Source organism: Eptatretus burgeri, chromosome 20 (assembly GCF_056783735.1).
Source record: "Eptatretus burgeri isolate ZD-2024b chromosome 20, Ebu_testis_v1, whole genome shotgun sequence".
In the NCBI taxonomy this organism is placed as follows: Eukaryota; Metazoa; Chordata; class Myxini; order Myxiniformes; family Myxinidae; genus Eptatretus; species Eptatretus burgeri.
In genome coordinates this window covers 1,680,326-1,707,750 of record NC_140980.1, presented here as the reverse complement: position 1 = coordinate 1,707,750, position 27,425 = coordinate 1,680,326, and the positions used below count along the sequence as shown (strand labels likewise).

Here is a 27,425-nt window from a genome sequence, read left to right as displayed (position 1 = left end):
TATGGGGGGGGATTATGGTGGTGGTCACCTGGAAGACATTGCTTTTCAACCTGATGATCAGTTCGGCTTTCGACATTGCCGGTCCACTGGTAATCTTTTGTCCCTCGAGACTGAGCATAAGCTCAAGTCGGATTGGAATCTCTGGACAAGTGTTTGCCGTTATCTCTGAATTCTTCGCCGATCTCCACATTTCAGTGGTCCATGAGGGACAACCAATCAGATTTAATGACAACACAAGTTATACTTAATTCAGCAAAAAAACACATACTCAATCCACCCCAAGGGTATCAACACGAGGTTACTCTCGGCCTCTGATGGAATCTTGTTCCCATGTCTGGGCTCGAGCACCTGCTCGTGATCTCTCTTTCCTGACCGAATCCAGTAACGGGCTGTTAATCTGGTGGGGCATGACTTGGCGTCATAATCGTTTGAAACCTCTTTCCATCCGGTGATCCGAGGCTATGTTAAGTCTCTTCTGCAGATAGCATCATGGAAGCTGCTCCTCCCTTGTTTCGAGCGATTTAAAGGTGCCGACTCTGCAATTTTTGATTCTGAATGGTGGGAGAATGATTTCAAACAAGGCCACATCAGCCTCCTCCTGGAGTGGAGAATACCAATTGCAAAGATCACGACAGCTGAGAAGATGTACAATCTTTATGGTTCAACAGCACCTGCCATTGTGGGTTGGACAAAGGGGACTGAGGAGACGGTCTGCAGTGCCGCCATGAACTGTGTACCACAGTTGCAACAACTGGGGTATCAAAAATCGCACTGTCGAGAACTCTGCATCCAAAGAAGCAAAATGTAACATCGCGCACGACAGCCAAGCAAGGTGCTTGGATAGATCGAGCTACAACCTTTAACCTTCGTGTTTACCCATGATGCAATTGCTGATTGCTCAAATCCTTAAACAGCTAATGGATATATTTCCCACCGGACGAGTCTGCGAAAAGTGGGCCACTGCATGGCAAAAAAAATGATCATCGATGACGAGAAAAGAAGAGGTCTACGCTCGAGATAACACCTGTGTTAGCCACCTGCCTCGATTGCAATAACGTGACAGGGCCGGTACGTGAGAGCTTCCTGTCTCAAAGTTGGCATTCGTTTACCTACACCATGGTGGCCATCACTAAACTGGGAAGGCCAGAGGTCCTAAAAGTAAGTGGTGGGGTGTGGGACTCCATGGTGTCCACAGAGGAAAAACAAAGTTCCAACTCGAGCAAAATTACGAACTCCTCATCCATCCCAGGCCGATGAACGAGGCTCCAACCTAAATGTAAAGCGCTCCAGAGGACCGTGCCGTTTCATCGCCTCGAGAACCCCCCCAAAAAGGGTGTGAGTAGTTCTTCTTCTTCCTGTCTGCAACACATTGCGTTTGCACTTTGCATGTTCTCGGTGCATGTCATGAACACACCGCTGGTTTGCCGTCATGCACACCGGAAACTCAGGTGGTGAGAAAGCAAATCAGGCAACGCCAATGCAGATCGAAATGATGGAGAACAGAACGTAGACCAGGAAAACCATGGAAAACCTTTTCCTCAACTTCCACAAACACCACCAGGTGATCTCACGAGTCTTAAGGTGGTCATGAAAACAAATTTCAAACAACATTTATAACGAAATGTTTTGTTTGGAATAATTTCCCAGAACAATATGCAGCTGCACCTTTTTCTCAACAGCCCATTCTGATGCAAGGTGGACACCTGCTCAGACACCTGTTGCTCCTTACTCTCCATTGTCCGTCCCACATTCACATCGGCCCTAATCGGGCTCTCCAACAGTGCTGAGTATCAGTGAGGGAGATGTTTCCCTTACGTATCTTCGACTCGTCAGGCAACGGAGTGCGATCATTGCAGAGTTTGACATCTGATTCTTCAGTTTGACATCTGAAAGGCACGGGCCCCTTCCAGGATCATGAGTCGCCAATAATTGGACCGCGTGGGGAAGGGTTAATTGCCAAAGAGCAGATTACAACCGAATATATTCCAATATACAACAACGCAAGCACTTAACGATTCTACTTAACAGACGGGCCCACACACAGACACACACCCAAAGAAATGGACCCCGCCGGGTCTTTATTGAAGGCTTCCAGCTCGAGGAAAGGTGAGCTGGAGACCAATGCGAGCTTGGACCTTCCCGCCTCGTGCGGCCCTTCGTGCGGCGACGATCCGGCTCGGCGGGACTTGAACCTGCAACTCGATGCCGCTGCAAGCACCGGGTATGGAGGGCAGCGTCGGACTCCAGCACGCTCCTCCGGTACGCAACGAGACAGCGAGCGCCAGCGGAGGAGACAGTCAAGCGATCCTCCACGGGACAGGCTCAAGGGAAAAAGACAGGACCTTCTCACGCACACCCGCCCTTCTCCAATCTGGCCATGCAACTCGCCTCCCGATTGGCCGATTCGACTCAGGCGATCCGCTCGCCGTTCGTGATTCGTCCGGGGGGGGGGCGTGGCGAGCATCCTCGCGACCCGTCCCCCTGAGAGGCATTCCTCCTTCTTCGGGCGACGTGCCTCCGCATTGAAGGGAATGCGGCGTACAGTCGCTCGCGCTTTTCCCATTGGCTGAAGGTAACACGTCTCGCTTGACCCTGGAGCGGAGCCAATGCGTCGGTTACCAATGGAACTCCACCCGCAGGCGCTCTGCGCGTCAGAAAGGCCGATGGTGGAAGGACGCCAGGGAGGATGCCGTTGTTGTTGGTGGTGTAAAAATCCTAACTATAAAATAACCCGTAGGGCACGTACACTTAATTCCCATTAGACATCAGGGAAAGGGAGCTATCTATCCACATTTACTCAACGAAATAACTGAGCTCCGGGGACCTGAATGTTGAGTGCTCATGGCTGCCAGATTCGTAACACGATCACCTGCTGTACATCGATGACCTTCTGTATCCACCAGTCTTCCTTCATGCACCGTGGTCTCTTTCGCACTTCGTTTTTTACATGATGATGCGCATCTTTCTTGTTGGATGAGGACTTGTTTCGCAATCAATCCAAGTGATTGGATTGCATCCGATTCAGTGGAGTCTTGATGATTGTGTCATTCTCATCAAATCGGTCCGAATGCTTCCTTCTTACGAAGCCTGAAGTGTCTGCGGAGCAGACGGATCTGATGTCTTTCAACTGCTGCCATCACGTCTACACGCCGCACTCTCCACGCACATCTTTTCTGGGGGGCTTTTCAAACGGATGCAAGGCTCGTCTTTATTTTATTTATTTACGAGCAATACCATCCGTCACAACGCTAAAGGGAATACCGAAGGGGAGAGGGGGGGTGGGGGAGAGAAAGGTGGGACAGTGTAGAGGAGTAAGGGAAAAGGTAGATGTGGGAGGGGGGGCGAGGAGAGGTGGGGGAACAGAGGACAGTGTAAGGTGAGAGGAAGGCAAAGCATATGTGTGGAGTTCCCTTCGTCTGCATGCAGTTTCAGGCTGCTAGGTTTTATGGTTTTAGAGTTATGGAAGGGACTCACACACACACACATACACACACACACACACACACACACATTTATGGCATGAAGGCACAGCATTCGCGATGCCAACCCCAACAGGCATAGCAGTTCAGATTTATTCTTTTTTATTTTTACTTTTGTTTTTGTAGGCATAGTCGAGGCATGGAAGAGCTCGTGCTGGTCGATTGAACGAATCAGAACACAACAGAACAAAAGGAACTGCAGAGAGAGAGGGTGAGAAACACCAACAGCAAAGACAGAGGGAGGATTTTTTTGGTATGCCTTGTCGAGGCTCGTGTGAGAGCGAACACCAACGCACAGCAAGGGGGCATGAGACAAGAGGGGTGGGAGTGGGAAGGACAAAACAGTGGGGAACAGAGACATTAGGAGATCTGTTGAAGGGCGAGGGATGGGGCGGGGAACACGGGGTATACAAGATAGACATTTCAGGAAGGAAAGCAGGGAATTTGAAGGAGGTGGGTTTGGGGTGGCTTAACGGGGGCAGAAAAGATTGAGGATTTGGATGGGGAATGATAAGAGGTGGTGGTGAACAGCTGTTCTGAAGGCCTGGAGAGAAGAATGGGATTGAATAGAGTGATGTAGTTTATTCCAAAGGTGGGGAAAAAGAGGAATGAAAGAGTGAAGGTGAGCAGTGATTCCTGATTTGGTAGTTTTACCAGAAGGGGGCTGTTGGGGGACCTTGAGCGCCCTGTGGAAATATGGTGGGGACAAATGGCAGACAGAGCGGGGGAGGGGGGCGAGACCGGAGAGGAGACAGTAGAAGACAGAAAGACCACCGGTCCTGCTTGTGGTGAGAGAGTGAGAAGCCCAAAGACTCGGCCTCACCGCGGGAGATACCAATGATCCGAAATGCCTTGGTTTCCACAGCGTGAAGCTGAGAAGATGGGAGGCAGGAGCACCAGCCCAGAGGGGAGAGCAGTACTCCATCAGGCTGCGGACAAAAGCTTTGTGTGTGGTCAGGAGCTCAGGTGGCCCGGGGAAGGACTTTGCACGACGGCGGATTCCGAGTCAGCAACTGGCTTTGGAGGCCAGGTTTGAAATGTGGCTTTCCCAGGAAAGATCATGGCAGATCGTGCGACCCAGAATCTTTAAAGAAAGGACTTATTTCATGGGATTGACAAACAATGGGTGTGGAGCCAAACAATGGGTGTGGGGAGGAATGGGGGACAGGAGACGATGCATGGGGTGGACAAGATGGATCCAGAAGGAAACTCTCAGGAGATAAAACTCGGAATTTGGAAGGAGGTGGGATATTGAGGGGGTTCACGAGGGTAGAAAAGATCATGGTTTTGGATTGGGGACGATCTGAGATGGTGTTGAACAGTTGTCTTGAAAACCTGCAGGGAGGAACGAGAGGAAGAGAAAGTGGAAGTTGGTTCCACAGGCGGGAAAAACGAGGAACGAATGAGTTGAAGTGAGCAGTTGTCCTGGATTCAGTTAGTTTCACCAGAAGGTGGTTGATGGTGTCTCTTGTGTGTCCCCCTGCAAGAACCTGGGGGTGGGGATGAACAAAGCACGGAAAGTGCAGAGTTTGCAAGGCCAGACAGGAGGCGGTAGAAGACAGGGAAACCACTGACTGGTCCACGTTGGGGAAGTGATAGAGCTATCGACTCAGCCTCGTTGCAGGAGATTCCAATAATCTTTTTTTAAAACCTTGGCTTCCAGGGTGACAAGCCGAGCAAGGTGTGTGAGGCAGGGACAGGATGCTAGATAGCCCAGAGTGGAGATCAATTCAGTCATCAAGCTGTGGATGAAGGCATTGCAGGTGAATAGGAGTTCAGGTGTGCCAAGGAAGGACTTTGTACTGATGGAGGATGCTCAAAGGCTTTGCAGACCAACTTTGAAATGTGGTTTGCACAAGAAAGGTCATGCTTGACAGTGAGACCCTGGAGTTTGAATGTCTTCGCTCAGAGATTTTTTGAGAAAGTAGATCGGGGTGTGGAGTTGCCAGACGGTCCTTTCGGAGAGAGATAGCGAGAGTGTGAGATTTATCAGGTTTGAAACACATCTTCCAGGGTTTGACCAGCTTGTGATTTTTGTCAAGGTCTGAAGAGAGGGAAGAGGCTGCAGCCTGCCTGTTAGAAGGATGAGGGATGTCATGGCAGAGGGTGGAGTCATCAGCAAATAGATAAAGAGGATCGTCCAGAGAGTCAGAGATCATTAATGAAGATCAGGAATAGGATTGGGCCGAGAACACTGCCTTGAGGTCCTGCAGCCTTGACAGGGAGAGGAGATTAAAGGATTCCGTTGAGATCCACGCGTTGGCTACGAGAGTAGAGGAACTCAGTAAGTCATGAGTGGAGTTGGCCTTGGATGCCAAAGGCAGAGAGTTTGGAGAGTAAGACAGGATGCTCGACTGTATCAAAAGAGACGAAAGAGATCACGGATGGGAAGCTGCAATCGATGTTCGATTCCAAAAGGCAACACCTGCTTGCCTGTTGTGCCGTTCTGGCTTTCCAATCCGACATCACGTGAACCCAGCTCCGACTTCCTCCAAGTCCGCCTCATCCAGAAGGCGAGTCTCACTGAGGGCTGCGATGTCCACATTATGGCGAGCAAGCTCCCTTCCCATTGCAGTTCGACGCTTGTATCTTGTGCTGTGGTCCTGAAACACGCACACATTCCACGACGCCAATTTCAGGTAGAGTTTGACTTCATTTTGATTTTTATTTATTTATTTGTTGTTACAACCGCAGAGCTGGATACCCCCATCCGGCCATGGCTGGCCAGTCGGGTGGGATGGGGCAAGCGATGCTGAAGAGTTGTTCTATCCCCCCCCCCTTCTGCCATAGGAGAGAGCGGTGCTGATTCTGAAGATTCCTGCTGTCACGCAAGCAGGACATGGACGCCATTGTTACCCCTGGTTATCAATGAACAGCCATGATACTGGGGCCACTTGCGTGCGGGTTTGTGAGTGGAGATTCCCAGCAGGATCCTCAATCTGTCCCCACCGCCACTTGTCCATCGCCGCAGGACTTGGAAGGTGTGTTGGGGGACAGGGGGGTGGTGACGTCGAGTCCACGATACACCTGCACGATGGATCGATTTCAATGAAGGTTTGTGTTTGACTTCATGTCCCCACCCTCTCTCTTTCCTGTACAGACCATGTGTCCGGAGGTGTGCGGTGGCCCCACATGCTCGATGGTGTGCAATGGGTGCAACAGGCTGACCAGAAAGTTGAGCGGTTCCGTCATGAACCGCTCTTCAAGGCCAAGGTGAGTCCAGCTTCCTGTAGAACTGCGCTACGCTACCATGTTAACTACCAACTTAGTCTTTCAATGACACGTGACCCACGTATGCGGTGGTTTTGACCAATTGTCGGTGCATGTCCACATGCTGGCGGACCATAACACGGGGTCTTTGGGGAGCCACTCCTCCAGCCAGATCTCGTTGCAAGGCCAGGCGATCCAGGTTGCAACACGAGGATGCAGAGTCGGCAGGATGTGAGAGGCGATTCGCTTGTAAAGGACTGATGCCTCCACTCCGATAGCACGGGGACATATTTCGTGCTGAAGCGGAGAGGAAAGGATTCCGATGAGAGCCGCTCGTTGGCGACGAGAGTCGATGAAGTCAGGAAGCCGCGGGTCGAGTTGACCTTCGATGCCATGTGCTGTAATGACCTCTGACCTTTTTAATTTTTAGACTCCTCCTGCAGAGTCCTTCTCAGTGGGTTTTGCTGAAGTTCATTTCGTTCCCACTCATGGATCTCGTCATCCATCTGTTTCCTCTATCACCTGCTTACATCCTTTCTGGATGCTCATCTTCGTTTTCTTTAACCCCATGAATCAGTCAGTGAAGTTTCCTTCTATCCCCGTCCTTAGCCAAGTTCTTGTTCATCCACAACCTTTTTCACTAATCCACACTAAACACTTAGCCACAACCACAAACATGTTCAGCGTTTCCATCTCGTCTCGATGGCCACTGTAGTTGTAATTGCCTCTACCTACGTTGCTGGCCTTGTCAACCTGAAAAGGCACTTAACCCTCCCAGTAAATTGGAAGCAGCTCCGTGAGATCCGTCGCACAATCAATTAATTAATTTGTATCTTCCCTGTTTGTGAGGACAAAGTCGTGAACCTCTCTCGGGATCCTTTCGACATGAACACGCACATTGTAGGTTTGTTAAACGAGCCACGAGAAGGCCTCACCTTGCGGCACCGGAGCGTTACAACTACAAGATGGGCAGCTCCTCAATCCGTACATTCGTGCATCGTTAATCGGTTTTACCGGTTGGTTTGCCCTTTCCCGTCGGATGAATTAATTAATTGTTTTTCTGTCCCGACGATGGAACACTCCGATCTGTCCGATGAGATTTCCGACGAACGGATGGTTCACGTGATCCCGCAAGCTGATCCAAACAATGGAACAATCGACAAAATGGACGAATCCATATTTCTGAATTCCACAAGGAGACATCATGGGTTCTCGGTTTGACAACGCCCCATCGAGCACTTTCAAACCAGGATCCGTACTCGAACTCCCTGAGGATGGTTTTGTGTGAAGAAGCGCGAGAACGGTACAAGAGCCATTGTCGTCCGACGAGGCCGTAATCAACGATGCCGGAGATGATATCGACTCAAATGGGTGAGACTCGTTTAATTCAATTATTAATATTCAAAGCTGTCACGTGGTGTGTGTTCATGGTTTATACATGTTGTTAATGTGTTCATGGGAGATAAAATCAACATGTTCCGTTTCCTTTTTTTTTTAATCCACGGCTCATTTGAAAACTCAAACTCGATCATTGAAGATGTAGAATTGGTGGATGAGGTGGAACGTCAAGCTCTGACCGACCATCATCACCGAGTGAAGGGAATTGATGAATTTGTTTGAGGATTTGTAGATAGTGGTTCGAGCAGGTATGCGGAAGGTAAGAGTTCTGCCTCGTTAAACGAAAGCTCGATTAAGATACAATGCAGCCAAGAAATGTCTCGTGTAACCATTTGTTTGTTTATTTGCAGCGTTAAACAATGGAACGACAAGGTGAGACGGAGACTTGCACAGTCGAGCCGTTACCATCGATCACACCTCAGCACCAGGTAAATGCTTTCTCAGGAATCTTGCGTGGACGCCGGGGGACAATGCGATCCGCCGCCTGCCCCCTTCACCTCCCCTCCCACCCAAGCTGTCTGCGATTAAATACCTGTCTGTCAAGCCTGATGTTGGCTTAACGGTTAAGCTGGCTGTCCTGACATCATAGTGTCTTGAATTTGAGCCGCTGTGGGGTCCGTTTAAATAACACCAGGTATGAAATAACACACACTCGGCTTGTCATCCTTCCGAGGTCGTTGACATGAGTTACAGCTTACTGGTAACAGGGGCACTGCGTGCTTCCAGAAATGATGCAACCAGCAGCCACAGCAGTTTTTAAATTTCTTGTGTGTGTGTGTGTGTGTGTGTGTGTGTGTGCTGTGTTTACAGAATTACTCTGTGTCGAGAACGGACCAATAACTCAACATTGGTGAAACTGCAGAACTTTCACAAAAAAAGGAAAACACGGAAGTCAAGGACTCCTGAATGGGGGAAGGGGGGGGTCCAGGGGTATGACCTCCTGAAAAGTTTGAAAATTTGATGTGAAAATATTCATTCTGGGCCTGATCGTATCCAAGTCGTAACCACACAAAATGCAAATGAAAGGGATATTTGGGGAAGGATTTATTTCTTTTAAAATACCTGTTAAAAAAAAAAAACTATGTACAAGGGACCTGACCGTGCCATGGCTTCAGACTTCAATGCATGCTGAATCAGCTCCTGTGGAGACAGCAGCAGCAGCAGCACTGAGCTGCAGAACCTCAACAGGTTGCAGGTAGCCAAGCTAAGCAGCGCCAGCCAATCAATGAGATGAAGCGCTTCCAGGATATGCGCTCAACTGGTGCGAGTGAAGCATTGCTGGGGGATGCTGGGATTTCCCATGAGAGAGCACGACTACCCTCCAGTGCTTCAACTCCCTGTGCACTTGGAGAACCAGCAGGTGGTGACCTACCCTGAAGGTTGTGCTCGCCAAGCTGCAGAGCAGCCACCACGCCACACTGCACTGACAGCATTCTTTGAATACAATGCACAGAACCCAAACTGCCCAAAAGCAAATAACCTGCGCTGTGTAATTTTGTGCTGGGACCACACGAGGTCCGAGCACAGTTGTCACTGTGCACCCAGTGTCTGGTGATGAGTTTTTGACGTGCGCACAATAAATGGTCACACCTGTGAGAGCTACCAAGAGACATGTCACCAGCTTGGATTACTGCAAGATGATGAAGAGGTGGGGGCTGGGGGGCTGGCCCTGCAGGATGCAGCATCAATGCACCGGTGCCCCCAAATCAGGGATCTTTTTGTTACACTGCTGTGTTTTCTGACAACACACTTCCTCTACCTTAAGCCAGACCATGATACTGCTGAGAAATCTCCAACCTCATGAAGGCCTGTGAAATGGCACAAGGCTCCTGCTTCGTGCCGTTCATCATGGGCGCCTATTGGAAGCAGAAATAACAGGTGCTGACAATGCTGGTCCTATTGTGTACGTTCCACGCATTGCACTGGCATCAAGTGAAGGCGACTTCGCGTTTTCATGGCGACACCGGTAGTTCCCCATTCGGGTGGCTTTTTGCAATGGAAATCAACAAAGCCCATCCACAGACACTCAAGAAAGTTGGGTGTGTGGTTGTAAGATTCAGACTTTACACGTGGCCAGCTCCATCTGGCAGCATCAAGACTTGGCCACCCGGACCAGCTGTGCTTGGCTGTAAAACAGGCACAGCATTTTGTGATACCACAAGGAATATGGGATATACAGAAGTGCTGTGATGTCGTAAAACTATGACGTGAGAATATTTGTGATTAAATTAAAGAAAGAAAGATCAATTTTATTTTTTCAATAAAAAAGCCCTTTTGGGCTGCCTTGCGACCATGACAGCAGCTTTCAGTGGTTTGTAGAGTTTTTTATATATACCTGATGTTGGTTGGCTTCACGGTTGGAGTGGTGGGCTTGGGATCCTTGGATCCTGAGTTCAAATACTACACTCCTGTTGAATTAATACCAGGTGGGGTTGACTCTGCCTGTCATCCTTCTGAGTTCGGCAAAACGAGTGCCAGCTTTCTGATATCCTGTGTCGGAGTGTAGTGGGGCAGATTAAGTCAGTATCCCACAAGAATCTTTCAGTTGATGGTACAAGCTCCAAATTTGGGACACATGTGCTCCAGGACCCCATTCTCTCAGAAAAGTACGTTACCCACGTTGAAAAACAAAATGGCCGCCATTTTTCAAGATGGCCGTCTCATAAAATAGGAAAAAGGGTTTTCAGTGCGAAACGTCTATAAATAGGAACATGCTATTGATCCAAATGTTAAATAGATTGTTTTTTTGACTGGAGAAATATATTTTGGCACTAATATTCGAAAATGGTTAGCAGTTTTCAAGATGGTAGCCATTGCATGACTTAAAATCAGTACTTTTGTGGCTGTCTTACAAAATTATCACAAATATTACTGGGAAACATCTGTGATCATGTATTGAGGTGATGCGGTCAGGCTCTATTACATTATGTGAATAAGAGTGATGTTAAAGCACAACCAGGGCACACTGGTGACATCACTGCTGTGAGACTCAGCATGGGGTTCAGTGTCGGCTTATAGTGTACTACTTGTAGCTGGAGTTTACTAACCTAAACTGTAGTTTGTAGTATACTTGAGTGTCCCAAATGCTATCTAATAAGCCCCTGTATATATTTCAGCGAGAAGTATAGCTAGTTGTAGTATTACACTATTAGATAGCCGCGCCTGAATTGATGGGATGTGCCAGCGTGGGAGAGCCGGGCCAAGGGTAACAGGGCTTCAGTTACCCGGAAGGTGTAGAGATCACACGGGACTTAAATGGCACTGGATGAATGATCGGGCTCGGTGTAGGGCATTTGTATGTATGAACCGAGTTGTATCCCATATCTTATGTGCTTATGTTTTTTGTACGGTTAGGTGGTAAAAGGATAACCCTCGGCCTTAACCTGTTCAATATGTCCACTAATAATCCGTTGAGTTGTACTCCTAAAACTGACTGGAGGAAGTGTTGCCTCTGTCAGACTGATACAAAAGAAGAGTTGAACCCCCAACCCGTTATGAGTGTAGTTCTGATGGTTATTCCATGATAGCAAAAAACCTACCACAATTTCAGGCAATCCACCAGTTATCCGGTCAGGTTCGACCCATCCAGATTGGATGAAGGAGGTGGTATTGAGGATACACTGAGGCGAAATAGTGCCAAGTACCACCAAAATTGTTGCAAAATGTTTGACAGCTATAAACTTGAGCGTGTCACTAAAAAAGCAGCTGAAATTCAAAATGATCCAGGAGAAGGGCACTCAAAAATGCGAAGAACTAGCATGGAAGTGCAACGGTGTTTCCTATGTGAAAAGATACAACCAAAGTCAAAGTTGCGACAAGCCATGATCATGGAGCTCAATGAGAGGCTTAATGAATGTGCTCGCAATCTTAATGATGGCAACCTTTTGGCTGTGTTGAGCGGTGGAGATGTGGTTGCCCTGGAACTGAAATACCACTACTCTTGCTTAACAGCTCTGTATCATAGAGAGAGGGCACACATTGCAGCCAAGAACAAAGAAGACAACAACAAGACAGAGCTCTTTGGGTTCCTTACTGATAAGTTAGTGACCATGTGTCCTGACAATGTCGTTGTTGTGACCAAAGGAGATCAGGCTCTTTCCAAAAGATCCATCAGTCTTGATGGCTTAAGTCCTTGCAACCACGAGGAAGCCGACTCCAGAATCTTCACTCATGCTCTTCATGTGACACAGATGTTCTCGTTGTTGCAGTCAGTGTTTTTGCTACCCTCCAAGACGCAGGCATGGAAATGCTGTGGGTTGAATTTGGCCAGGGTCAGTTCATTAAGTGGTTGCCAACTAATGACATGGTGGCGAATCTTGGCCCAGACAAATCCAGTGGCATGCTGTTCTTTCACGCCTTCACTGGCTGTGATATTCTGTCAGGTTTTCGCGGAAAAGGAAAAAAAACTGCATGGCAGGCATGGGAGGTTTACCCTCAAGTGACTCCCGTCTTCAAGAAGTGAAGTCAGTACCCACCAGTCGTGGAAAATGCGGACTACAACGTCCTTGAGAAGTTTGTCATCACCATGTATGACAAGAACACCACTATGGACAAAGTTGATGAGGCAAGACTGGACTTGTTCGCTCGGAAGCAAAGGTCTTATGATGCCATTCCAGCGACAAGCGCGGCTCTCATACAGCATGTCAAACGGTCTGCCTGCCAAGCAGGCTGCATATGGGGCCAGGCAACAGTGTGCAAAATGCAAGCTGAAAGCCCTGCTAACTGGGGGTGGCAGAAAGATGGTGAGGTCTGGCAAGTCTTTTGGACGACCCTTCCACCCATTGCCCAGAGTTGTCAGCAGTTAACAAAATGTGGCTGCAAGACGGAATGCCGAGGGCGATGTAAATGCTATCGCTTCAGTCTCAAGTGTACACAGTTGTGTGCATGCAAATGTGAGGACTGAATGATTGACTAATCCACCACGTGAATCAAAAGATAATAATTTCCTGCTGTATATGCTATATTATTCTTCGTTTTTTTTCTTTTTGCAAAATGTAGTGCCAAAAGAGCCTGTCGTCATTTAATTCCGGCCATATCATCTTAGTTTTCAATAATTACGATTTTGTAAGTGCAGAAATGGATTTTTCTAACTCAAAAACATATATTTCGATGCATAGAATGTTAAAATAGCATTATTCCATCAAAATTTAGCTCAAACACAGATTCAAACCACTTCAAATGGCGGCGATCTTGAAAAATGGCGGCCGTTTTGTTTTTCAACCTGAGTAACGTACTTTTCTGAGAGAATAGGTACTGGAGCACATGTATACCAAATTTGGTGCTTGTACTACCAAGTGAAAGATTATTTCAGTAATCTGCTGCACTAGTGGCGACCCGTCCAGGATTGTCCCCGATAGCCGAGGAGACTGCTTCGGCAGCATCAACGCTCTACACCAGAGTATGGCTCCGACGGATGGATTCACACAAAATGGATTTGTTTTTATTAACATTTATGCAAAATGGACTTCAACAACTGCACAAAATGGATTTGAACAGGTGATGGGGCTTGTGCATGGAACACGAACGATGGGACACTTAGGTGTAACCAAAACACGAGCGAAATTGAGGCAGAGATTCTATTGGGTGAACTCGGGCAGCGACATCCAAAAATGGGTACGTTGGTGCGACCTCTGCCGGGGGAAAAAACACCACCATGCGCACGTAAGGCCCCCCTCCAAATTTATAATGTAGGAGCACCACTTGAGAGGGTGGCGGTTGATGTGGTCGGGCCCCTACCCACCACCCACCGAGGCAACAAGTATATTATGGTGGCAATGGACTACTTTACCAGATGGCCGGAGACCTATGCATTGCCCAACCAGGAAGCACGGCTGGTTGCCCAAGCACTAGTGGAGGGGTTCTTCACCCGTTTTGGAACTCCGAGGGAGCTGCACACAGACCAGGGCCGGAACTTCGAGTCCGAACTCCTACATTCAGTGTGCGAGCTCCTTCAAATTCATAAAACTCAGACAACTCCCATAAGGCCACAGTCGGATGGGATGGTGGAGTGGTTTAATAAAACTCTGCTCATCCAGCTAGCTCTCTTTACCTCGCAGAATCAGCAGGACTGGGACGAACATTTCCCCTTTGTCCTGATGGCATACAGGACCACGCAGCATGAGGCCACGCGCTGCACCCCTGCCTTGCTGATGTTAGGTCGGGAGATGCGGGACCCTGTTGATTTGTGGCTGGGCGTGACACCTGAAACCCCAACATGGACCTCGGTGGAGGGTTATGCTACCAACATGCGTAAGAGCATGGAGAAAGCTCATGACTTTGCGAGGGAGCGAATGGGTTTGCCTTCACTCGGACACACCCCCCCCCACCCCGATTCCTCCCTGGAGACCTCATTTGGCTCTTCTGGCCTCCCCCTGGAAGGGCCCCGGTGTGGTGCTCCGACAGGTAACCGATGTGGTTTTCAAAATCCAGATGGGCCACCACGCCCTCCCACAGATAGTCCATTGTGACAGATTGAGCTCTTATATGGGTCGGGATATTCCGGATTGGATTGAGCGTGTGAGGGGAAAATTGGTCGCTTCTGTGCAGGAGCTTGGGCCCAAGCAACCTCCTGCCCCATGATGCTGAAGGTGAGTGACTTGGAACTGTCCTGGGTTTGTAAGTTCTGCTGGGTTCGAGAGTGACAATAGGGACAGTGGGTAATTGGTAACAAAGCGGGCACAAGTGGCTGTCCAATGGCCGGTGCGTGGATCGGGTGAGGAAGAGTGCTGTGTGAGTTGTTTCAAGTTAAGAAGTGAAATGTATGGTGCACACGTTGATGTTAATTGGGCATGGTGTGGTAACAGGGAAGGTCATGGTCAGTGAAGTGCTGGAAAAGCAGGTGTCACATGTAAGGCCGATGGGGAAGGGGGAGTCATGTGGGTTTTGTGGGTGGGGCAGATGTGCATGTCCGCAGGGATTGCCGAGGCTCACGGCGAGCGGGAATTGCGACCCCCTTCAAGGAGACTCACCCCTGGTGGCTGATGGTGACAGTGTCTGGAGGCAACTGGGAGAAGGTCTGGTTTGGGCGACCAAGGCGGTAGGACCTTGGCGACCCAGGAAGGCCAGAGGAGCCAGTGAGACCCCTTCCAGTGTGTTGTACGGGGATAGAGCTGATGGCCACCAGTGGGTGGGAATCAAAGGGAGCGGGACGGAGAAACGTCCGGGTTGGACAAAAGCTTACCTGCGGGCACGGTTGCACCTGAGACGCCCCCATCCTCTTGGGGTATCCCACCCCACGGCCATGACGGGATTTAGCCTGCAATCATTGAAATGGGGACCATGACCTAGAAATGTGATGATGACCATGGTGTGAGTGTTGTGAAGATGTGTGAGTCCCACTCAATCCCATACACCTTGAAACGTGCAGCAAGGGCATGAGGTCCGCAAAATTTTAGTGAGGAAAATTTGAAAATTGGCTCCCCAAGTAACGCTGGGTTTATTAGCATCCACTGGGGGATGCAGTCGCATGTAAATATCCTGTAAATAGTGTCGTTAAGGCTTAGAGTAGGAATGTAAACTATAAGTGTTCTGTTTTTGTGGACCTTTTGTGTCCCCTCCCCAGATCACCGGAGAGAGTGTTGGACAGGACCGATGATCCAGAGGGTGGAGTGCAACTTCGTTCAGTGCTCTTATATGATTAAAAAGAATAATAATAAAAAATGGAATTGATTTTTTTGGTCGAGGTGAATGGTTTAGGCGAGCCGGGTTGAGTGAGGGACGGGGCGAATGTGACGCCCTCTCCTTACCGATTGGCTAAAGAGGGAGTGGGCCCCGCCCACGGTTGCGTTCGTCACGCATGAGGGAGGGCGATGATGGAAGAAGCGAAGGTGTATGTTGTTGTGGTTGATGTATGAATTCTAACTATACTGAAACGCAAAAGAAACTGACCATCTTTTAAACCTTCAAATATCAACAATAACACTGCGTGTAGTAAATGTGTGAACTTATTTGTGGACAATAGTGTCCTCACTGTCAGACAAAACGGTCACGGATGGTCACTTGAACCTTCAATGGTCACTTCATAGCACAGCTGTTGAACAGCCGTTTTGACTGTCAGTGATTAGCCAAGAGGTACGGGATGATTTTAATGAGCTGCACGTGATGTCTTGATATTGGCTTTAAAAAGGCCAGTGCAAAATGGGCATTTCAATCAACATGCCACGATTGTCAAGGGATCAACGGCAGTGTGCCTTGGGCAAGCGGCAAGGCGGATTGAGCTACCGTGAGGTGGCACGTCGCCTTGGCTGTTCACACCAGACGATATCGGCCCTGGTGGACAGATACACCCTCCACAGACAAACAAACAGACAAATAAAAATGGCCCATAGGGCCAGGACTTGACGAAATTCAACAAGATCGCGTACCATCGGGAATATTGAGAGATAATAGGTATTTTTGGGGTTAAACATAGTTTTTAGGGTAAACAAACAAAAAAACAAAACTAACCCTAACAAAATTAAATTAAAATACCTGTCACCTCCGTAATCCGTAACGGATGTGACCAATTTTTAATCCAGTCAAAGATACTCCGCTCCTCCGTCCATGTTTCAAATTTGAAAGGAATCCGTTAAGATTTGGCGGAGACATGATTTTTGAAAATCGGCCCATACTGAAAGATATGGATTTTTGCGATTTTCAGGAATTTTTCCTGACCTTGACCTTTGACCTTGACATGCCAAAAGTTATAGGGTTCTATTCTGGTGGCCAATAAGTCCATTGGTGAAGTTCCATGACATTCCAACTCGAAATGCGACCTGTACAGCGAGACGTACACACAAACAAACAAACAAACTGAACCGACCAACATACTTAACAAAATCGTAAATTTCGTCAAGTAACAAACCGGACGATTACAATATCCTCCTCCCTCCTGAGGGAGGGAGCGGAATAATAAACAAACGGACCCAAACACAATACCCTCTCCATCGGTGAGGGTTAAAATATCTTGTGATGACGATTGCGATGACGTTGAACTCTGAGTGAGAATAATTCTAAATTTAAAAAGTTTAATTTAATGCTCTTCAAGCGGAGGTTCAAACCAAAGCTCCAAACACAGGTGAGGTCAGGAATCTGGGATTTATACAGAAACTGTATTTTACATGTGCATGGACATGTACTCACATATGACCCAGAAGACCCTTAAGACCCCAAGACCCAAAAGCCACAGAGACCCAAAAAGACCCGAAGACCCAAAAAGATGCTGAAGCTCCCAAAGACCCAAAAGCCAAAGACCCAAAAGACCCCTCAGATCTTAACACTATTTGGACCCCTTACACCCTTCAGACAGATTAGAGGGCTTAGACCCTTGACCACTTCGGCCACTTGGACCTTCTGATACCACAAATGAAATTTCAAGTAAATATAATAAATATCACCAACGTTACAAATAAATTTGTATAAAATAAATGTTTGGATGATGATTGGTGTAAATCACGACAACACAGTAAATCTGCAACGACGTGTGGAGAGGTGAGTGAAGGGAGCCGGTCCACGCTAGTTTATGATAAAAATCAGGTTCACACCTTTGTCTTGAGAGGACGATTCATCCACGATCTCAGACTTGATCTTCACTTTCACAACATGATCTGAAAGAAAAAAAAATCATTAAAAAATAAAATTTACTTCAACGTGACTGAATCAAGAAATTGTCACAATCACACACGTCACCGTGCCCAAATCAATCAGATAACTTTACTCAAATTAACCAGGTTAACAAACTTATCCTTAACCAATGCAAATAAAAAAGGCCAAAAATGATCGATGGTGAAAGATCTGCAGGGTGTTCCAAAAAGACAACTTTGGTTGTTGATATTGTTGTGGATCCAGTGTTTGAGGCTTGCGACGAGGAGAAGCCCTCCGGTCCCTCCAGAATGCCCGTTCCTGAGGTCGCCGGGCACAGATAACTGCGTGCTGGCGAGTTGCTAAGCAACCACGAACGCTGATTGGTACCGCCAATCCTGGCAGTTTCCGGTGGATTGACCGCACCAAGCGAGTTCCGTGCCCTCGATGTGTACTTGTGTTAACTTAACGTAGCAGGTACAGCCAAGCAGGGCTGCCAAGTACACACCAGCTAGTAAGAGCAAATTTTTGGTACAGAACTTCCAGGTGAACGTGTGTGTGTGTGTGCACTACACTGAACCAACAATAAAAAGACAGAACAAGCCAAGTACATTTATCATATATTAAGCAGGTCTATTAATAATTATGGTGAGGAAAGGGCATGTGGCACAATAATAAAAGGTTTTAATGCAAGAGCAATGTTGTTATGGATTTGGAATCCTTTTGCACACAGACAGACAGCAGTCCCGAAGCTGAGTTATTTCGATAAGTATGTGTATAGTTTGATTCCTCCCTGTGTTTAATGGGTTAATTTCATGTGTGTGCTGCGGGTTATTTTCATCTTATTTTCATCTTAAAGTCTTTTTTCATCTAAAATCCCCCAACAACCCTCCAAAGGAGTCGACAGCAACAGCCCCCTCTGCTTTCGGCACTATTCGCATTCTTCACGCGCTGGCGTGCCGAACACGTGCGTAGGCGGGATTTCATCGGTCGCTGGCGCTCTGGTTTTCGCTCCAAAAAAGGGCCTGGAGTCCCTCTTGTCCAGCGAGGAGCGAGCGTCGGCCGACGCTCGCCAACCAATGGGAAGCCAGAACGTCAGATACTATTGTGCAGCGTCTTTGAGGGGCAGGCTATTTGGGGGGGGAGACATCGACATGCCCTCCGCCCAAAGAAGGCAGGCCACCGAGGCAACCAACATGCCCCCCTGTCCAATGAGGGATGAGGTGACGTCAGAGGCGGTCCCTCTGGCCCCCGCGCATGAGGGGGAGGGAGAATGTTTGGAGCGTTCTGTCTGCGCTGGCGCTGGTCTGCTCTCGCCTGGCCGGTTGGTGATCCATTCGTCTGGTCTGGTTTTCTGGTCGTCCTCGCAGCGCAAGGGTTCCTCTCGTCTCGTCCACCATCGTGCTGGCTGGCGTCCGTCGCATGTCCCTCGTCCCTGGTGCTTGGTAATGCGTCAAAGCTGTGGGTTCGAATCCCACTGAACAAGACCGACCAAACCGCACGAGGCGGAGAGGTGCACAACCAGACTCTGACCCCCCCAGCTGACCTTTCCTCCTCGGATGGAGGGTCCAATAAAGACCTGATGGGGTCCATTTCTTTTGGGTGTATGTGTCTGTCTGTGGGCCCAGTCTATAAGTGGAACTGTTCAAGTGTTGATTGCTCATTGCCCATTCGTGATTAAGTCTGCTCTGTGTCTCGCTTCCCAATTATTGCAATAAACCCCTGTTAAATGTACCAGCTCGTTGTCTGTCGTTTCTACCATTGGCCCAGCATGGTGTGTGCTTGAGAAGTAGTAAGGCCGTTTGTGCCGTAAGTTGTCATTGGGACCGGCGCGGCTCTGGTAACTCCAGCTCGGTTACGCCAGACCCGAGTCGGTACATGCAACTCGGTTTGGACAGAGTCGGCCGAGGGTGTGGCTTCCCCGGAAGCTAGACAGAGTGAGTACTGAGAGAAAATGGAACAGACAAGTGGACCCGACCTCACGCCGTCGAAATACTGGCGACCAAAATCATTCAAGTGACCCGTCGACTCCGGAGTTATCTGGGGTGACGACCTTTTAATTCCGGGTGTCTCGCGGTCGTTCATCGCCACCGACCCCCGGCCCACAACAATATTATCTTGCATGGATTCGTGGGGTGAGGCAAAAGAAATGCAATTATTTACAAAAGAGGACAGTGTGGAGCTCACCAGATACAGATAACTTACACATTCTAAACTTACACCAACACGACAGGTGCCATCAAATTACAATAACACGACAGGCGCCATCAGATACACACCTGAGGAAATTATCACAGCAAGAAAGATGGAGACAGCTTGAGGCAATTGTGACCTCTGGGATACCTGGAGCGACCGACGGACCAGCGTGAACCCAGTCGCTTCAGTGGGGGAAAGAAGGAGGAAAACTAGGGGTGTCTACGGTGCATGAGTGAGGAGGTGCAAATGACGTGCAAGTGTGGTGGAGAGAAGGGAAAAATGAGAAGAGGTGCGTGTCTGGTGAAGCGTAGAACGGGACTTCTAAAAGTCTGAACCAGAGTCCCGAACAAAGTACACCTGAGAATGGAGAGACCACACGGGCTGGTGTCTGGAGAACAAGCACAAGTGAGCGAAGTCCAACACCAGGCAGAAGGACAGATCCAGCAGAGAGTTCCTGGTCACGTCGTCCAAACTCACTGACTTACACAAACCTTCTCCTCCATCTCCGTTCCACCTCATTCCCTCTGGACGCACGAACAATCAACACAAAGCACCAACCGTCCTTTTCAGGGCTCACTGATTGTCACACCTCACTAACGCCAATTAATCTAACACCACACATATTCAGTCTTCGCAACTCTCAAAACAGTTTGCATTGCACATTTCACCACCCCCCCTTTTATTTGGACCCATGTAAACCCACCGGCTCTTCTTCTCTCCTCTCCCTTTCCCTCTTTCTTCTCTTTCCCAGAATGACTGTGGCACCTGTTCGTATCTGTGACAAGTGACTGACGACGAGGGGGCTTACGTGCGTCGCATAAGGATTTCTCGATCGTGACACTGCTTGTATATACATGCCCTTTACAAATCATAAAAAACAACTTTTTTCCAAAATGTCTGGTTGTTTTCCTCTATTGATTAAGCATGGTGGAGAGGAAAAGGGAGTTCGTCCCCGTCGTTCCATCATGGGAAGACATGAGCCAGCGTGTCCAATGAGGGCAACGCTCGGCCGTATCTTCACCGTGCTTCAATCGCGTTAAATTTCCAGATTTTTTTTCGATGTTTCAAACAATTATTTTATTTCAATTGAAATCCTGTATCGAGGGAGGAACAAAACGTCCCTCTCTTTGTATGGGACGGTTTCTCTGGACGCAGCCTAAACAAGAGGACTGAAAATTCATGTCTTGGCTTTGACTTGGCCACAAATTGGCCACAAATTTCAGAACTAAATCCTTTCAGTAACGTCCATTTCGTCATTGTAAAGTTTCGAATGAAAAACCTCAAAATTCACGTTGGTGTCCGTCGGTCCATCTGAAATGTGTCGGCGCTCATATCTCAAAGGCTATTCATTGAAACGAACTGAAAGTTGGAACATACATCAGACAATACGTCGAATTAATGGATTTCAAAACAAATTCCAGCTTTTTGTTGTTGTTTTCTTGATAGTTTTTGCTCATTCGCTGTGAGTTTGAGTTCTGTTTTTGCGCGGTAAAAGTATGCAATGGCGGTGTTGTTCGAAGCAGAGACTCCTACAGCAATCAATGGAAGCATGAAGCTTCCCTCCCTTAACATGGGATGGTTTCCCTTCATATGAAGCATCACTTGGTTCCTCCTGTGAACACAAGGGTAGTACAGCACGAACATGACATGTTTTGAATGAACACTGTTTAGGGTAACGTGTTCTATGAACTCTCCAGTTATCACCTCTGGCACCGAAGGTGGACGGACGTTATGTTTTCACACCTGTCTGTTTGTTTGTCTGTGATCAGGAACATCAAATGGTTGTGGATGGATGAGGATGAAGTCTGAGCTGTATCACTGCCAGAGCTGCATCAATGTCTGAGGTGTATCAATGACTGAGGTGTATCAATGTCCGAGCTGTGTCAATGTCCTAGCTGTACCAATGTCCGAGCTGTGTCAATGTCCGAGCTGTGTCAATGTCCGAGCTGTGTCAATGTCGCAGCTGTATCAATGTCTGAGCTGTATCAATGTCTGAGCTGTGTCAATGTCTAAGCTGTATCAATGACCGAGGTGTATCAATGTCCGAGCTGTATTAGTGTCCGAGCTGTGTCAATGTCTGAGCTGCATCAATGTCCGAGGTATATCAATGTCTGAGCTGTATCAATGTCCGTGCTTTAATAATGTCTAACCTGTATCAATGTCCGAGCTGTATTAGTGTCCGAGCTGTGTCAATGTCTGAGCTGTATCAATGTCCGAGGTGTATCAATATCTGACCTGCATCAATGTCCGAGCTTTAACAATGTCTGACCTGTATCAATGTCTGAGCTGTGTTAATGTCGAAGCTGTATCAATGACCGAGCTGTATCAATGTCCAAGCTGTATAAATGTCCAAGCTGTATCAATGTCTGAGCTGTGTCAATGTCGAAGCTGTTTCAATGTCTGAGCTGTATCAATGACCGAGGTGTATCAATGTCCAAGCTGTATCAATGTCTGAGCTGTGTCAATGTCGAAGCTGTTTCAATGTCTGAGCTGTATCAATGTCCGAGGTGTATCAATGTCCGAGCTGTGTCAATGTCCGAGCTGTATCAATGTCCGAGCTGTGTTAATGTCCTAGCTGTACCAATGACCGAGCTGTGTCAATGTCCGAGCTGTGTCAATGTCCGAGGTGTATCAATGTCCGAGGTGTATCAATGTCCGAGCTGTGTCAATGTCCGAGCTGTATCAATGTCCGAGGTGTATCAATGACCGAGCTGTTTCAATGTATCTATGTGTATCAATGTATCAAGCTGTATCAATGTCCGAGCTGTGTCAATGTCCCAACTGTATCAATGTCCGAGCTGTATCAATGTCTGAGCTGTGTCAATGTCTAAGCTGTATCAATGACCGAGGTGTATCAATGTCCGAGCTGTATTAGTGTCCGAGCTGTGTCAATGTCTGAGCTGCATCAATGTCCGAGCTTAAACAATGTCTAACCTGTATCAATGTCCGAGCTGTGTCAATGTCCGAACTTTTTCTCGGATTCGGCTGGGACTTTCTGAATGCCATTTTGCATCAGTTCAGGGAATAAAAAGTACGTGGCATTGACATGACCTTTTAAACCTTGACCTATTTTCAGGTCATGACCGAATTATAGATTTTAACATTTTCCACAGTTCTTTTTTAAACATTTTTTATCTTAATTCACACTTTATCCCTGAATGTTGATGGTCAAGGTCGAATGAGAGTCGAAACAAACATTTGCCATCACTGGATCATGAGCCCAGGGTAAGTCATCGGCGATTACCAAGGGTAAGATGGGGGAGGCTCGGGTAAACTTTCCTTGGCGATCGCAGATATCTAGTTGTTCTTGTTATAATTATCATGATAAACAATAAACTAATGTGTGAACATGAAGAATGAGTTTGTGGTTCAAACCTTCGTATGGAGGGAACGAATCATCAACGACGTCGGACTCGACCTTTACGTTCACAACAGAATCTGAAACACAAACAATCCATCAAAACTAAACATCCAGGAACCAAAAGATCTTGCTTCGGAGTGAACGTCACGTACCGGGTCCAGACTCCTCATCCTCGGGTGAACGGACCATCAACATTTCCCTCTCCGGGAGAGATAAGGAGTCCATGGACGGTTCCCTCTCTGAGGGAGATAAGGAGTCCATGGACGGTTCCCCCTCTGAGGGAGATAAGGAGTCCATGGACGGTTCCCTCTTTGAGGGAGATAAGGAGTCTGTGGACGGTTCCCTCTCTGAGGGAGATAAGGAGTCCATGGACGGTTCCCTCTCTGAAGGAGATAAGGAGTCCATGGACGGTTCCCTCTCTGAGGGAGATAAGGAGTCCATGGACGGTTCCCTCTCTGAGGAGATAAGGAGTCCATGGACGGTTCCCTCTCTGAGGAGATAAGGAGTCCATGGACGGTTCCCTCTCTGAGGGAGATAAGGAGTCCATGGACGGTTCCCTCTCTGAAGGAGATAAGGAGTCCATGGACGGTTCCCCCTCTGGGGGAGATAAGGAGTCCATGGACGGTTCCTTCTCCGGGGGAGATAAGGAGTCCATGGATGTTTCCCTCTCTGAGGGAAATAAGGAGTCATGGACGGTTCCCCCTCTGGGGGAGATAAGGAGTCATGGACGGTTCCCTCTCTGAGGGAGATAAGGAGTCCATGGACGGTTCCCTCTCTGAGGGAGATAAGGAGTCCATGGACGGTTCCCTCTCTGAGGAGATAAGGAGTACATAGATGGTTCCCTCTCTGAGGGAGATGAGGAGTCCATGGACGGTTCCCTCTCTGAGGAGATAAGGAGTCCATGGACGGTTCCCTCTCTGAGGAGATAAGGAGTCCATGGATGGTTCCCTCTCTGAGGGAGATGAGGAGTCCATGGACGGGTCCCTCTCTGAGGAGATAAGGAGTCCATGGACGGTTCCCTCTCTGAGGAGATAAGGAGTCCATGGACGGTTCCCTCTCTGAAGGAGATAAGGAGTCCATGGACGGTTCCCCCTCTGGGGGAGATAAGGAGTCATGGACGGTTCCCTCTCTGGGGGAGATAAGGAGTCCATGGACGGTTCCCTCTCTGAGGGAGATAAGGAGTCATGGACGGTTCCCCCTCTGGGGGAGATAAGGAGTCCATGGACGGTTCCCTCTCTGAGGGAGATAAGGAGTCCATGGACGGTTCCCTCTCTGAGGGAGATGAGGAGTCCATGGACGGTTCCCTCTCTGAGGGAGATAAGGAGTCCATGGACGGTTCCCTCTCTGAGGAGATAAGGAGTCCATGGACGGTTCCCTCTCTGAGGAGATAAGGAGTCCATGGACCGTTCCCTCTCTGAGGAGATAAGGAGTCCATGGACTGTTCCCTCTCTGAGGGAGATGAGGAGTCAATGGACGGTTCCCTCTCTGAGGGAGATGAGGAGTCCATGGACGGTTCCCTCTCTGAGGGAGATAAGGAGTCCATGGACGGTTCCCTCTCTGAAGGAGATAAGGAGTCCATGGACGGTTCCCTCTCTGAGGGAGATAAGGAGTCCATGGACGGTTCCCTCTCTGAGGGAGATAAGGAGTCCATGGACGGTTCCCTCTCTGAGGGAGATAAGGAGTCCATGGACGGTTCCCTCTCTGAGGGAGATAAGGAGTCCATGGACGGTTCCCTCTCTGAAGGAGATAAGGAGTCCATGGACGGTTCCCCCTCTGGGGGAGATAAGGAGTCATGGACGGTTCCCTCTCTGGGGGAGATAAGGAGTCCATGGACGGTTCCCTCTCTGAGGGAGATAAGGAGTCATGGACGGTTCCCTCTCTGAGGGAGATAAGGAGTCCATGGACGGTTCCCTCTCTGAGGGAGATAAGGAGTCCATGGACGGTTCCCTCTCTGAGGGAGATAAGGAGTCATGGACGGTTCCCCCTCTGGGGGAGATAAGGAGTCCATGGACGGTTCCCTCTCTGAGGGAGATAAGGAGTCCATGGACGGTTCCCTCTCTGAGGGAGATAAGGAGTCCATGGACGGTACCCTCTCTGAGGGAGATAAGGAGTCCATGGACGGTTCCATCTCTGAGGGAGATAAGGAGTCCATGGACGGTTCCCTCTCTGAGGGAGATAAGGAGTCCATGGACGGTTCCCTCTCTGAGGGAGATAAGGAGTCCATGGACGGTTCCCTCTCTGAGGGAGATAAGGAGTCCATGGACGGTTCCCTCTCTGAAGGAGATAAGGAGTCCATGGACGGTTCCCTCTCTGAGGGAGATAAGGAGTCCATGGACGGTTCCCTCTCTGAAGGAGATAAGGAGTCCATGGACGGTTCCCTCTCTGAGGGAGATAAGGAGTCATGGACGGTTCCCTCTCTGAGGGAGAGCCTCACGGACCGACGTTACCTCTAATGGAGGCTCTTGTGGATGACGGGGTGTTCACTTTGTGATCACAGATATCTAGTTAGTATATCTAGTTAGTAATATCTCGTTCTTATTATTTTGATGAGAACATGAAGAATGAGTTTGTGGTTCAAACCTTCGTATGGAGGGAACGAATCATCGACGAACTCGGACTCGACCTTCACCTCCATAACAGGATCTGAAACACAAACAATCCATGAAGTAAATAATAAACTTTCACGAACCACAAGATGTCGGTTCGGAGTGAACGTCACGTACCGGGTCCAGAATCCTCATCCTCGGGTGACCCGACCACGGACCCGCGGTTTGAGGGATCATCCTCCCTGACCGACCGTGTTTCCTCCATCGAAGACCGCTCGTGGATCCCAGGGTGTTCGTTTTGTGATCTTCACCGGAGAGATCTCGGATCATCGTGACTGGAGGAGACTGGAAGGAACACGAGTTCCCTCTCTGAATTGTGTTCCGAGAAAAAACTACAACACGATTAAAATTAATGGCAACAGCAACGTCGTTCTTACATCACTTCCGGTTTCCGTTCACGGTGCTTTGTAACGTGCGGAGTCTGTGTGTCATGTTTCGTGTTATTCTGTCCTCACGATGCGGGACTCTGTACAGATAGACAGGGAGATAAACACTGTCCCACACGTGAAACATTCACAAGATAGAAATGGAACCCAATCGTGTTTATACACCGCACAGCGTTTAACATTCACTAGATAGAAATCAAACCCAGTCGTGTTTATACACCGCACAGCGTTTAATATTCACAAGACAGAAATCAAACCCAAACGTGGTTGTACACCGTTGGAGACGATTCCCAGCCATCGTCTCCGCCTTCCGTGACGTCATCGACATCACCGTCGGCATGCCCCGTGACGTCATCGACTTCTCACGCTCGGCACGACCCGTGACGTCATCGACCTCTCAAGCTCAACAAATTGAGAGACGGAGACAATTTCTTGCGAAGAGACAAACAAGCGACCCCAAATGTAATCCCCTCTCGTTTGGCGAGGGTAACAAGTGGACGATGAGTCATTTAAAAGTGAATTTGTTTGAACCCACACGATGCACACACAAGTCCAAGGATTCGCTGATCGTGAGGAACAGGAATCCCGGCCCACCAATCAAGTTGATCTTTGGAGGAAAGGGTGTGGGGAGGGGCACGGTTTGGGGACGGGGGTGTGAAAAATTTATGTAATATTATAGGGGATGTTTGGTCTCGCGTTACGGAGTGTCACGGGGTGCGGTGTGAGATTTTAGTAAAAATAGCGTCACATGGTGTTCGAATGTCCCCAAATCAGGTAAATGAAAGGCAGGACACAAACAAGTTCACAAACATTTATTTATTTTTGATGATCAGAATGTTTGTATTATTTTGGTGTTCTCTTGTCTTCTCATCTTGATATAATTATTAATTTTACTGAGTTTAATATCCTTTCATGAATTATTCTTTCTGACAGTACTGTGTTTGGTTTGGTTAATGGTAGCCATGACAGCAGAGTTAGTGACAGTAACATTATTTTTAAAAATTAATCATCGGAGTTCCCCTGCAAGGAACTTCAATGCAAAACGAGGCCGCTCCGCCCATCAGGTTTGCGCAATGGTTGCCAACGTATGGTTGTACGTGCGAAACAAGGTTTGTAAAATTATTGTGCCTCGTGTTACCGATATATTTGTTTGATTCACTGTCAGGATTTTCTTATTGGCACAAGTTAGTTTATAATATAAACATCAAATTAAAAAATGGGTTTATAATGA

The 27,425-nt window shown here is 48.3% G+C and overlaps 1 protein-coding gene and 1 long non-coding RNA gene across 5 annotated transcripts in view; one reads left to right on the top strand and one right to left on the bottom strand.

The window, feature by feature from the left end:
- LOC147008286 (uncharacterized) overlaps positions 1–27,425 on the bottom strand; it is a 209,241-nt gene that overhangs the window by 170,240 nt on the left and 11,576 nt on the right. For 2 of the 4 annotated variants that reach the window (XM_085865177.1, XM_085865175.1), the window contains one exon: positions 17,609–17,671. In XM_085865177.1, the coding sequence (XP_085721303.1) occupies positions 17,609–17,671 (63 nt within the window). The other 2 variants (XM_085865178.1, XM_085865176.1) reach the window with 2 other exon arrangements.
- On the top strand, positions 3,912–9,182 carry LOC147008287 (uncharacterized). Its single transcript, XR_015053492.1, has 5 exons — positions 3,912–6,118; positions 6,270–6,460; positions 6,580–6,692; positions 8,438–8,515; positions 8,898–9,182. It is a non-coding gene; the product is annotated as an uncharacterized LOC147008287 (long non-coding RNA).